The 13,942-nt window shown below is 45.2% G+C and overlaps 1 protein-coding gene across 5 annotated transcripts; it reads right to left on the bottom strand.

The window, feature by feature from the left end:
* Positions 1-237: 237 nt before the first annotated feature.
* Positions 238-11,838, bottom strand: LOC136749588 (von Willebrand factor A domain-containing protein 5A). Of its 5 annotated transcripts, none has more exons than XM_066704012.1 (19): positions 11,730-11,838; positions 11,116-11,163; positions 10,682-10,884; positions 10,247-10,457; positions 9,240-9,403; positions 8,739-8,859; positions 7,662-7,837; positions 7,335-7,423; positions 6,487-6,631; positions 6,170-6,252; positions 4,709-4,823; positions 3,759-3,917; positions 3,282-3,385; positions 2,772-2,926; positions 2,640-2,678; positions 2,160-2,177; positions 1,778-1,944; positions 1,160-1,313; positions 238-819 (listed from the first exon to the last, which is right to left on the bottom strand). In XM_066704012.1, the coding sequence occupies exons 1-19, from the start codon at positions 11,743-11,745 to the stop codon at positions 740-742; spliced, it is 2,247 nt and encodes a 748-aa protein (XP_066560109.1). In that variant the 5' UTR covers positions 11,746-11,838; the 3' UTR covers positions 238-739. The 5 variants fall into 5 exon arrangements, 4 of the variants coding, with proteins under 4 accessions (XP_066560109.1, XP_066560108.1, XP_066560107.1 ...); XM_066704011.1 differs by having other exon boundaries at positions 1,778-1,908; positions 2,772-3,007; XM_066704010.1 differs by having other exon boundaries at positions 1,160-1,286; positions 2,772-3,007.
* Positions 11,839-13,942: the final 2,104 nt, after the last annotated feature.

The following is a 13,942-nucleotide window of genomic DNA, read 5'->3' on the forward strand; positions in this document are numbered from 1 at the left end:
CCCTATCTTATCATTATCCCTTCTGTGAGTAATACAATCTTTGTAAAGCTTCCTGAGAGGTATAATGCAAACAAGGGGGGTCTGCTCTTGGTTTTCTTCATAAGGGTTACTAGGCGAGTGTGTAAAATAAACATATTAGTGTATGGACTACAGTTATTGTTTTTTTTTTTTAAGGTGGGGGTGGGGTATTAAGTTATTCGAACTAGTCAAAAAATAAAAAAGACAGAAGAGTCGTAATTTAAACAAAGAAAAAGGTATATGAATTTATCAGCCCACTGTAATATATACCAGATAAGAATAAGTAGCCTCCCACACCAGGTTAGGGGGATAGTTACAAGAGGGTATAGAGGACAAAGTGATAGATATCCTCTCTAAAACTATGCGTTTACATACATATGCTTTATCTATATTCATTGCAGCAATATCACATAAGAAGTTAGGTACATACATTACAGTATATGTAGCTTAATAAAAAGGGTATTTATTTATCTCTATAAAAAGTTGGGCATCACACCTTTGGTCAGGAAGGTAACCCCCTTATACAGCATAATTTCTATGGGAAAAGCAGCTCCTCTCTCCATTGGACTGCACACTCTGACATCCATTATAGAAACAGGATCAGAGGAAATAGGAGTAACTATTACTGCAACATTAAGAAACACAAACAGCAACAGGTATGTAAGGGCACGTATGTGTGTGTGTCCTCCCCGCTCTGTGCCAGGCAGTGGTCACTTCTGCCTCACAGTCCCAGTGTCTGTGGCTTCACCTGGCAGCCCAGCAGAGAGTTCCCAGCCTCCAAATACTGTGTCATGCTGAGCCCTGAAACACACAGCACAAACACACACAGGAGCGTCAATACACAGTCACCACGACCCCCCATACGTACAGTGTCAAAGTGTCAAATTTAGATTAGTCTAGTGGTTTTGACAAGTCTAATACAGTTTTATGCAACCGGCCCCCAGGATTGTACTCTGATCTCAACGCTGGAGCACACTGAACCTGTGGGTGGTTTAAAAGCACACGCTGTGATACAGTCGTCACCTTATTTTCACTCTGTAGTTCCTCGGCGCACACAGCCAGTGAGCATTCAAGACTGCTACCCTAGCTACCCTGTGACCCAGCGGGGAATTTTCCCAGCAGGCATCCCGCCTCCCTTTACCTGGCCGTGCTCTGATCCAGGACGCTGCTTTGGCGGCCATCAGCTCCCACTCATCTCTGGAATCCAGCTGGAATGTGTGCAGCCACAGCAGAACCAGCACCGTGGCCCAGGCTGCCTGGCTCTGTGTCTGCAGAGGGGACACAAAAGAGGGAGTCTGGGGGGAGGGGGTAGGGGGTGTAGGTCAATCACGATCCAGAACTCTGCCCTGTTGCAAGAGGACCACAGCCCTACAATGTCCTCCTGCTACTCAGAAGAACAAGCATCCCTCAATCAGTTTAAGACCTTGTTCACTCAGGACTGTTGTCTAAGAGCAGGGGCTTCCCTCATTGGCTGCCTGTGGGGTCATCCTCACTGGCCCCCGCTTGCATTGCACTGTGCTGGAGAAGAGTTAATGCACTCGAAAACAAAAACAAAAACCAGAAAACACACTGGCCATGAGTGACTGGTCCTGTGAGACAGCAGCTGTCTTTGGAGAAACAGGGTTGTGACTAGTGACTACCCCCCAGTACACCTTTCACCTGTGGCAGGGCAGCCCCCCAAAACCCCAGTGGTGATTTAACCCCCCAGAAAACTCTTCCACCCCAGCATTTGCGGAACTTTCTGTCAGTTCTTGGTTACCTTTTCAGGCATCCCTCCGTTCACTTCCTCGTCAGTTTTCCCCAACACAGAGACCAGCGCGCTGTCCACGGCCCAGGAGCCATCGGCCTTCTGAAGAGTGACGAGCTTCAGCAGGGCGCTCTCTTCCGCAGCTGAGGAGAGCGGAGATGGGTCAGTGCCTTTCACTGCTACGGAAAGACCATCAGTGAGAAAGGAAAGCGTGCAAGCTAAGTATTTGATTCACGTATTGGGCATATATTACATGAATAAAGCAAGCGACTGTCTTGCCATTTCTAGATGACCACATAGAATCACCATTAAACTCACAGAACTGACCTGGATTGCTCGGTTTTACTTTTGATCACTTTTGGTGACTTAGGAAACAGATAGAAAAACATCTTACCTTCATCTGGCAGCCAGTCTGAAGGAAATACACAAAAAGACGAATTAATACTATAGTCACACAGCATTAACATTATTACACTGATAACCTACCCACATACCCAATACGAGCCCTAACAACAGTCTGATCCCCAGATCGAGAAAATACAGAGACTAATACAGTAACACGTTTCATGCATTTTTGCTTCATTTACATTTCTAGCTGTTGGTGCTGTACTGTGTTCTGACCACTATGTGTCACCCTTGTACATGTGTAACAAGCCTGCAAGAATGAGCAGCGCCCTTGTTAGTTACAACAGGCTTTAAAACACTGGGAACGTATCTGCCTCTGTCTTGCGGGTCTTTTTTGGGGCAATAAGGCAGGATTGACTAGTCAGTATTTGTTGAGTTTACAGGCATTTGTTCTATGCAGCCCCCGTGAAGATATTGTAACACCTTACAAATGTGTCCGTTACAAAACTGGAAAAAAACTGAAACGTACCTTCCACCTTCTCTTCAAAAGAACACGCGACTCCTTCACCTGGAAAAAACAGGAAAAGCTGAAGAAAACTTATGGATAATGGACAACATCACCTGAACCTTAAAAAAGACCCAGACACTCAGAGACACTCACATGTCCAGCGGGCATAGGACTGAAAAGTTTTGATGGGTGACAACCCTTCCACGGGTTTCTTGGTGTCTCGTTGGACGGTGATGTAGTCAGTGATCACACAGGCCACTCCAGAGTCAAAGCTCAGCCCCACCAGCTCCTGCACCTTCCTTTGATCTCTGAAATAGTCACTCCAGTAGTCATGCTGCTTCTCCATGGAGCGAATCACAGCGCGAGCGTGGAGTCTATGCAGAGCCAGCCTGAGAGGAATCCAACCATAAACACCACACTGAGAGCCTGGAGCTCCTCACAGGACTTCTCTCTGTCTCTCTGTCTCTCTCTCAGGAAGGGCTTCTTCAGAAGAGTGCAGTTACATGTACAACACGCAATACAGACTTTCACTATTGGGTCTCCACTGTATGTGTTTGTACAACTCACGGTCTATTACCAATCAGATAACCCTGATCATCTGTCTCTCTCTCTCTTTTTCAGGAACAGCACTGCATGGACAAATAATCAGCTGCTCAGTCTTACCCAGAGTCCTTCTGAGGCTTGAGACTGAAGCTCACTTCTTTCGTGAAGGACTGCCCTCCCAGAGTGTACTGAATATGAGCTGAGCCCACTGCAGCGCTATCACACTGAGAGAGAGAGAGAGAGAGAGAGAGAGAGAGAGAGAGAGAGAGAGAGAGAGAGAGAGAGAGAGAGAGAGAGAGAGAGAGAGAGAGAGAGAGAGAGAGAGAGAGATTTTCTTCTTTTATGATTTGGAATCAGAAATTGATATCATCTGAAATCATTTGTATCTTGGCTTAAGCACTAGGCCAGTTGCTCTAACACAGAAAGAGCAGCTTTGTGTCCACAAACCATGGCAGTACTTCTGTAGCAGCCCAGGTGCAGGGCCAGCGATGTCTGGACTACAGGGACTGAATGTGTGTCTGTGTGCACGTGTACCTCGGTGTGTCCGAGTCTGTCTGTATGTGTACGGGATGCTCAGATTGCTCTCTGTGTGCTGACCTGGCCTCTGAGCTGGGCGTACAGCAGGGCCCTGTGACCGGGGAATACCACAAAGGGCTGGGGGGTCAGGGGGGTCACCTCCAGCCCAGGTGGGACGTCCCAGCGCACAGAGATCTCCTGCACAGCAGGCTGCAGAGCTAAGCGCAGGGACTGGACCACCTGAGGGAGAGGGAGAGACACCAAGAAAGAGGAGAGAGGAGAAAGGAGAGAGGAGAGGGGTGTTCACCGGTGTATATACTGTTCCTAAACCTTTTAGAGTTTGAATGTGATAAAGAAAGAAAGCAAGAGAGTTATTTTGGTCCAGAGCTCTACTAACACCAATACAATTACCATTTTGTAATTGTATTGATTTTTGCCATCTTACATTACATACATCCTAACCACCCCCTTAAAGAGACACGGAGATAATGACTGACAGGTTTACAAACACAACACTAAGGCCGAGACCAAATCAAAACTTTGACCAACCCACGAATGGCAAATAAAAAACCGTATCACAAATCGATTTACAAATAGTTATAACTGACTTAACAATAAATCATACTGCAGTGGGGTACGGGGTTGTACATTGCGCTTCGCTAGTAGGTCAAAGCTTTGATCTGGTCTAGCCCTGAATCTCTAAATGGAAAAGCAGATCATCTTTGAAGAATTCCACAGAAAAGTACAACAGAGCTTGGTGAACTGAAAGACAATCCTGGCACTACAATGCAATATTCCCGTGCTTTACTTCCAGAGGAACCCTGTGTCTGCTGCTTTTCATTCCAACTAATGGCTTATTGCAACCTTGTTCTGATTTTCAGGTTAAATTTATTTAATGATTTTAAAATTGGGTCCAATTAAAATGAAAGAACACAGTCAAATCATGTGGCATTTTGTATTATTTGATCAAAAATGTGGGTAGAAATAAACAATAATAAACAGGTCACAGGAGTTGGCTCTGTGGCTCTGACCTTGGGCAGCAGTCGATCCGTCTCAGTGATGATCTGGGACAGTCCGGACGCCTCCTTGGCCAGGTCTGTGACCATCGCACTGGCGGACCCCTCCCCGATGCCAAAGGTGAAGCACCTGAACACAACAGCACACAGGCACACGATACAGAACAGTGCGAGACACAACAGACTGCGACACACAAGCTAGTAATACAGCAATAAAGCTCAGATAACTGGCCATGTCAAAGGACATTTTATAAGGCACTATTCAGTAGTACAATATAGAGTCCTGTGTTCAAATATGAATGATCAAATTTGATAGTATATATACACCGATCAGCCATAACATTATATATTATAACATTAGGTGAAGTGAATAACACTGATAATCTCGTTATCAAGGCACCTGTCAGTGGGTGGGATATATTAGGCAGCAAGTGAACATTTTGTCCTCAAAGTTGATGTGTTAGAAGCAGGAAAAATGGGCAAGCGTAAGGATCTGAGCGACTTTGACAAGGGCCAAGTTGTGATGGCTAGATGACTGGGTCAGAGCAAATCCAAAACTGCAGCTCTTGTGGGGTGTTCCCAGTCTGCAGTGGTCAGTACCTATCAAAAGTGGTCCAAGGAAGGAAAAGCGGTGAACCGGCGACAGGGTGATGGGCGGCCAAGGCTCATTGATGCATGTGGGTAGCGAAGGCTGGCCTGTGTGGTCCGATCCAACAGACGAGCTACTGTAGCTCAAATTGCTGAAAAAGTTAATGCTGGTTCTGATAGAAAGGTGTCAGAACACACAGTACATCACAGTTTGTTGCGTATGGGGCTGCGTAGCTGCAGACCAGTCAGGGTGCCCATGCTGACCCCTGTCCACTGCCGAAAGCGCCTACAATGGGCACGTGAGCATCAGAACTGGACCATGGAGCAATGGAAGAAGGTGGCCTGGTCTGATGAATCACGAGTTCAAGGTGTTGACTTGGCCTCCAAATTCCCCAGATCTCAATCCAATGGAGCATCTGTGGGATGTGCTGGACAAACAAGTCCGATCCATGGAGGCCCCACCTCACAACTTACAGGACTTAAAGGATCTGCTGCTAAGGTCTTGGTACCAGATACCACAGCACACCTTCAGAGGTCTAGTGGAGTCCATGCCTCGACGGGTCAGGGCTGTTTTGGTGGCAAAAGGGGGACCAACACAATATTAGGCAGGTGGTCATAATATTATGGCAGATCGGTGCATATATATTGCTGCACCCTGGAAAGATCAAAGAAGAGCAATTTGAGAAATTCCATGACTAAAAAGGTCAGTGGATGTGGTTGATTAAGACACAAGCCCGCTAGTCCTGCAAGGGGAACCCTGAACATGAAGGAGCCCCAAATCCCTTGAGCTCCTCCAGTCCTATTGTCAGCTGTGATAAGACCTTAGCCATAGATCTCCAAACCCCCTGGTTGATCCTTGAAAAGAGAGAGAGGGAGACACTGGCTTACCTGTGTGAGAGAGCGTTCCTCTTCACAAATGCTGTCCCTCTCATGCTGTCCCATGTGATTCCTCCATCTGTTAACAAAAATACCTGCAGGATCGGATTGAGGGGGAAGAAGGGAGAATGGAATGACGATGTAGATAGATTGGAAAGAAAATGGAACAGGTAGCATGTAAAGGGATGAAAGGCAAGAGAGAGAGAGAGAGAGAGAGAGAGAGAGAGAGAGAGAGAATCCCTCTCTGCTAATTCTGCATAAGGCTCGCCAATTTCCAGTGCAGAAATGTTAAATGGAAAGTCAGAGTGCAGTGTCTGAGGCCTGTGTACCTGGCGGGGGTGTGCTGGTAGGCAGGGCTTGTTGTGGATCTTCCAGAGGGGTAGGAGAATCATAGTGTCTTTCATATTGGCCTCCATCTCCTGTATCATGGTGATGGCGATGTCCATAGTGTCCTGGCAGTACCGCACACTCTCACTGACAGACCGGCACACAGAGAGAGTGCTGAGGTAAGGCCTGGTCCTGGGGGCCACACTGTCCTGCTGATTTTTGTTCAAAACGAGCTCTCATTGACTTACCTGAAGCATAAATTAGACTAATCATTTGGATAATCTGAGGTTTCAAGTGAATTATAAAACTATATAAAGCACTTGAATTCTCCAGAGATTGTAAGATAAGAAATTGCAAAAGTCAACGTAAGCCTTATATAACAACTTATGACTTCAATTAAGATTTGATTTGAGTACCCAAGAACTTGGTTGAAAACAGCAGGACAGTGGGTTCGCCGGCATCCCCCCACCTCCCCCGGACCGTCTCTTGACAGCATCCCCACCCCCCCCAGACCGCACTTCACAAACAGCCCTCCACGAGTCCAGGTCTGTTTCTTGGTCCCAGTCCACCCCTGCTTCAGACTGAACTGAGTGCTAGGCAAAGCTTTGAAACTATATCAGTCACGAAGAAGTACAGTTTAATGAACGGTTTGCATAAAACCAAAGGGTGTCAACATTTTAATAACACAGTGGAGGACACTTGGGACTACAGTACACTACACTACACTACAGTAGATTTTGACTATAGTCATGGGAAACCTACACTTGAGGCAGATTACAAAACACACAGAGGAAGCAGATATTTGCAGAATACATTTATATACCGAAGCGTGGCCTGTCTGCTTACTCACGGGAAGACCGACTTGTGTTCCATCCCGAACATGCAGACATTGAAGTAGCAGCCAACAGGCAGGCTCCTTAAGAGGAGCTGGAGAACATCCTGGAGAGAGAGTGAGAGGGACAGAAGGGGAGAGAGAAAGAAAGAGAGAGAGAAGGGGGATGTTAATACACTGTCCATCAACCCTTCTGTCAACCAGGTGGGAGAGTAAGTGTCCTTAAAGACAGGGTCCTCTGTCTTTAAGGACCATCTCCATCCTTCCCCCCCTCTCCCTGCTTTCCCTCTATCGGACTCTGCCCCTCCTCCTCTACACCACCTCCCACTCCCTCCCTCTCCCTACCTTGGCACACTCCAGGCGCCTCCGGCCTCTTTTCTGACTGCCCATAGGTAGCCCCATGCTGCCTGAGCAATCCAGAAGAAAAAGGAACTCTCCACAGGAAGACTGGGATGACAACACCTCTGGAGGGAATTCTGGGAAAAGACCGAGCATGACCACTGGGTCTTTCATCAACGAGTCTGTGAGAAAAAGAGAGAATAGAGAGAAATGCTCTCTTACGTTGTGTTTTGGTTTGTGTGTTTCTTCCTTGAATAGGGTAGATGGAGAGGGAACATCCTTTTCTGTGTGAGACTGATATGATCTAAACTAACCTTTTCTGTGGTGGATGATCAACTTGGGAGATTACAAACAAAAAATAATGCTATATTCCACTGACACAGCTCAACTTTAGATGGACTGTAAGCATCTAAGTGTCTGTTTGTTTATTTCGCTTCAGGGGCCATTTTAACCAACCTGTCCTGTCTCAAAGTGGTCTGGACTTTTGGGCCCAGAGAGAAACCCTAATTGTGCTTCTGTACAGCCTCCTACCCATCTCTCCGCTTTGCAAGTTATAAAGTGGGGGTGTCAGCCTGCAGTCCTGGAGGGCTGTGGTGTCTTCTGGTCCAGCTCTTGATTAGCAGGTCAGAAGGCTCTTCCCATTCGGTAATGGTTGACTTTCTTTTTCGGGGAACCAAGATTATGATAATCACGTTTTTGGTCAAGCCCAGCTCCTGAGCTTTTGAGTAGTCAACATATTTTAAGTTATCAGCTATACAATTAAAATGTAAAAGTGTGAGATAAGGCTACCTGAGAAAATAGTTATATTGATTGAAAAACTGAGAACTCTTGTTGGCACAAAAACCAGCAGACACTGAGACCCTGGCACTGGAGCCTGACACCCCTGTTATAAACTGTTATCACCAGTACTGCAATACAACACCCTCCACTATGTAAAGTGGAACTGTTAGGTCATTCATAAATGATTGGAACTCATGCATTTGCTGCATTATGTTCTATTGCATTCCTTGCATACTAGTCACAGTTAATTAAGCTTAATTGCTAATTCAAATATATGACAAATTACCTGAGTGGCAAACAAACCTTTTTGGCTCTCATCCAGTGAGAGCCCCGCCTCCACAGTTACAGTGGGTTGGTGGGGGTTTCTATAGTATATCAATAGCTCCACCTTCTGGTTGAACTGCTGACCTGGACACAGACTGACCTGAGAGGGAGGGAGGGAGAGAGAGACAGAGAGAGAGAGAGCAGGAGAGAGAGAGAGAGAACTGTTAAGTTGTCCTGTATAAGGTACTACAGCAGAGACAGAGAGAAGCAGAGACGAGACAATGTTTGTGTTCTGTCCTATGTGGAATATGAAAGAGGGACAGACAGATGGATAGACAGACAGGAAGATCTCTGCACTGTCCATCTGTGGAAAATGCCAGAGGTAACAGAGACAGAAAGACTGCAGTAAAGAAAGAGAGAAACAGACACACAGACATTGTATACTAAGGTTTGGGTGCTTTCTTACACAGAATACACCAGAGGTAAGTGACAGACACTGACATGCTCTAACTGACTCTGCAGCTGAGAGGCGATGCTTACCCTGGCCTGTGTGTGGTCGGGGGTGAGGTATTCCAGGGGGCTGAGGGGGCAGTTGGCCCGCACTGTGTCAATGCCGCTGGGGAAGATGATGTGGGCACTGAGAGACAGGCTGGAGGGCACCCCCCCACCAGAGGCAGAGGGCTCAGCTGGCACACTGTCAGAGTCTGAGAGAGGGCGCAAGGGACCCGGGCAGAGGGTGGCAGAGAGTAAACACTGTAATGTGTAACTCAGAACGACATCATCTGTAAAACTGTGTTCAGCTCCATCAACATTACACAAAAGGACACCACAGGACAAGAAAGTGTTCAAAGAAAGGGGGAATAGAGTAATCTCACAGCCATAGCCTATACAGTCAGCTTAAAGGGACTGAAGCTCTACAGTCTGGAAAAGAGGACATGTCATTCAAGCATTCAAAATCCTGAACGGTATGTAGAAAGTCAACTGTAAGGACTAACTGGAGGTAAACAATGAAACAGAAACCTGAGGTCCTCACTGAAAATTGAGGAAACAAATGTAGTGCCGACTAATAAAGCAGCACTTGGTTCTGAGACTATACAGAATTGCAGAAGAGGCAGAAATGCCCATAGGAATGAATGTCCCATCTCTATGAAATTAATACGACTGTTTTTGGAAAGGGGGAAATGCTATAATGCCTGTTTTATTACAGGAAATACAATATGAACAATCAAGATAATAACTGTCGATTCCAAACAAACAGCAACGGTCCACTAGCTGGTGTTCAGGCATTGACTGACTAAGAGTCAGTGGGCCTGATTTTCCAAAAATGTAACATGAGTAAGGACAGGAGGCTTTGTGCAACAATCCAGTGTAAATACACAATCTGTAAGCGTTACAGTAACTATAATAACCAGTTTTCTGGCCTTACTCATAAGTAAATCCCTGAACTTTGGAGAATGTTAAGTGTTAGTGTATGTCTGGATCTGGGGTGTTATCAGAGCCCTTGGCAGACCCAGGTCTTGAGGACTGCTGCAGGCCAGCGCTCTCACCTGGAGGGGGGCAGCGGGAGCTGATGATAGTGGGCAGACTGAGCTGCACAGCCCCCCTCTGGACAGACAGCTCGGTGATGCAGGACAGACGGATAGAGGCGATCCCCCCAGGGGCCAGGCTGCCCAGACTGAGCCGGAACAGGTCAGGGCCTTCCTGATTCTTGCACAGGTGCAAGCCATTATGCGCATTATACCTGTAAAGTCCTGTGGCCTGAGAAAGAAATAACACAGTGGAAGCCCAGCAGAATGAAGAAACATATGGAGACATCTAGAGGCATTTATTATTGGACATCTACTTATTAATATGATTATATATTATTTTATTTTTTACAGTGTTCATTCTTGGGAAAAGTGGACATTTTTATCGGTTATTAGATCCTTAAAGTTTTCTTTTTAGTGCAACTGGCTTCAGTGTGGGGCAGAGCGCAGCCTCACCTTGAATTGTTCTTCAAGGGCAAACTCCATCTCCGTCTTCCCAATCTGGGCCAGGAAGTGAGTGACCACACAGTTGCCCTCCGTGGGGAACAGGAAGAACACATCAGCGGGGCGGGGCTCCCTGCTCTCGTACTCCAGGGTGAAGGAGAACTCAGCCAGCCAGCCTCGCACTGTCACCTCCACTGACACGGCCTTCAGAGCCACTGAGACACAGAGAGGGAGAGAGAGAGACGGTAATACACACACACTGCCGCTGTCTACAGAGGGACTGGGTGCCACAGAGAAATGAATCCACACAGATTGACACAGAGCTGGATTAACACGCACACTACACTCACCGACACACAGAGACAGAGACAGGGGTTAATACACACACAGAGACACAGAGTTAATACACTGAATAAGCAGTAGTCCTCAGAGAGAGACTGGTTTACCGGGCATCTGTTTAGTAGTCAGGAGTCCACAGTACTCCTCCATCTTGACTGAGTGAAAAGAGTGAGAGGGAAAACACATGAGACATATGAATATGCTTTAATTTGCACTACACAAGCATCTGGTTATGTATCAGAAGGACATACAGAAGTGATTGGGGATAGGAGTGTACAGCTGTCCCAAAACTTGTCTTACTGTGGTGCTCATTCATGCCAGGCTTACTGGGACTTGTGCAGAACATGGCCTAAACGACAGATAGGACTACATGGATAGTTAAAGAAGCACACCATATACCCTGTAATCCATATTAAGTGTTAGAGATTTCGATTCGCTTAATGAGACAGATACACATACATTTAATTTCTATTGTGTTTGAGATCAAATGATAGCAAGTACTTTTCTTGAAATGACATTTATTGAACAAGTTAAAGCCGTAATAATGAGAGGATACGGGCGCAGTTCGTCCTCACTGGAAGTCCAATTATGATCGTTTTCCTGTATTACGTTCATTTACACTGACGATTGACTTGGCTAAATAGGATTATTATACTGTGACACTGTGGCAAATTATTCAATTCAGTTAAACCGACGAAATAAAGCAAATATTTTGTCTTGCCTTCAGGTGTACCCATTTTATTTGAACGCTTTTCCACTGCCTTCTCAGATCAGGTTGACAACCTAAACCAGTCAAACAAGGCTAGTAAGAAACCCGAGCAGCTGGTGTGAAACAGTTCCTGTTGCCGGGAATATGAAACGTGAGCGCCGATTGGCTGCGCTGGGATTATGCTACTGTGTCGTAATGCTTTAGAATTCTCTGTTCTCAACGTTCGCCAATCGGCGCTGCTGCACTGGGGCTCTATGTGCTGTAGCGTTGCTCTATCTGAGACTATTGTAACCAAACCTGCAAGTTTGTGTTTAACTGGATTTGACAGTAGCGTGTAGCTGCCACCACTTTTGTTTTACCGGAACGGTCCGGACAAATAACCCTGGAAGCTGGAGGTAGTTATGTAAAAGGGGAGAGTGAAATGACAGGAGGAAATATACATCAGTCTTTTTAATAAACAATTCAATAAAAGATGGGTACACAATGTGCATTTTAGGCAATAGAATACAATCACATTATCACTAAACAATCCATAAAAAGTCAGTATCCATTCAATAGTTGAATTAATTTCTCAGTCAAATCAGTCCTCACACATTGAACCAATTGTTAAGATCTAACAGCAAATAACCTTCAGCAAAATAATACAATAAACACAAATGTAAGTGAAAAAGAACCATAATATAAATATCAAATAAACCTTACAATAAACACACCAATATAGATAACCACAATTCCAACACAGTAATTCCAACTATAAAAAACAATTGCAAATTCTTCAATATAAACCCAGGATTCACAATAAACCACAAATAGGTTAATTGTCTTTTTAGATCAGTTAATTTGAATAATGTAATCTAGCACTGTTCAATCAATCACTTGGCCCTAATACACAGATTGATAAGCAGCAGTATGTTCTTAAGTCTAATTCAAAAGTTCATGATTAAGTTAAAACTGCTCTTATCATGGACCAGGACTAGCATAAAACCATATTAAAACAATGAAAGCATTCAATCAATTACATACAATTGCACATAATCCCACAAACAATGTAAACACATATTACATTATTTGTCATTTAGCAGACATAGATTTAAAATGGAGCCACAGAAGTTCCTTTCAATTGGACACGATTTGGCACAGCACACAGCACAGAGTTTAGTCTAAGCAGGCAGCCCCGTATTGTCTGCGCACAGACCAACCCCAACAGTGCTAGCAGTAGAAAAGTCTCCCTCTTGCAGTGGTCGTGCCCGCGAGAGGTGTCTGCTATTCAAAATTTTAAATAAACTTAGTTTATTGAGGGGAAAAAGCACCAAAAGATTTTAATTCTCAAAAAATATATATTTTTAATTCCAATAATGCACTGCAAAAACTAAACAAAAAACGCTGTCAGGCATTCTCTCACACACAAATGTGTAGTGAGGTTACAGATCGAGCACAGTTTCAGCTTAAGTAATTTAAAAGCCTCTTGTTAATTAGTTGCAATTTGCTTAGTAAGCTTGTTTGCACCAATCAAGAACAAAGAACTGTCTTCTCGGTCTTGTACACAAGCCATAAATACCAAATGTGACAGAAATGTTGAGACTTCTCAGGTCAGGCTCCCCTGCAGCTGCCGGAATAACGAATCAACCTCCTGCCACACAGCGAGGCTCTGCTATCGTCTGCAACTCTTGCAAGAAGCTGTGAAGTTCTAGTATTGATCAGAAACCACATTGAACATGGTATATTGAAATTATCCAAATAATGCAATTTGCCCGTGACAAAAATGTGTGTACATAGGCGTAGGTTTATGTTGCGAACATTTATATATACCCCCCCTCCAATAATATGTATCCAGCTCCATAGGCATAGTGACCCCTCCATTCTGAAACCAAACCTATGCCACTTTGTGTATCTGCCATTCTTACTGTGTCTTGAGATGTCTGTAGCAAACTGTCGATTCCCCAAACCTTTGATTTTCCTTGCCTCGACACTTCAGGGCATGTAAACATTATTACATTGATAACAATCCTTCCTGTGGTTCTATGAGTCGCCCACAAGGTCCCCCCATCTTACTATCCCTTCTGTGACTTCCCCCCCGTCACCTGGTGTGTTCAGAGTAATACAATCTTTGCAAGAGGGAAGACTGCTGCTGCACAGGCATGGTCAAATAGGCTTCAGTGATGTGCGACCTTCATTGACTTCCCCACTGATGTGTTACTTGGTAGGCAGTGAAAACAAAACAACTA

The sequence above is a fragment of the Amia ocellicauda genome, chromosome 5, assembly GCF_036373705.1.
Source record: "Amia ocellicauda isolate fAmiCal2 chromosome 5, fAmiCal2.hap1, whole genome shotgun sequence".
NCBI classification, from domain to species: domain Eukaryota; kingdom Metazoa; phylum Chordata; class Actinopteri; order Amiiformes; family Amiidae; genus Amia; species Amia ocellicauda.

Coding starts and splice junctions, on each gene's coding strand:
- LOC136749588 (XM_066704009.1), bottom strand. Junction 8,860..9,239: donor CCGACCACACACAGGCCAGG/GTAAGCATCGCC, acceptor CCTCCCTCTCAG/GTCAGTCTGTGTCCAGGTCA. Junction 4,824..6,169: donor AGGAACGCTCTCTCACACAG/GTAAGCCAGTGT, acceptor TGTTGTGTTCAG/GTGCTTCACCTTTGGCATCG.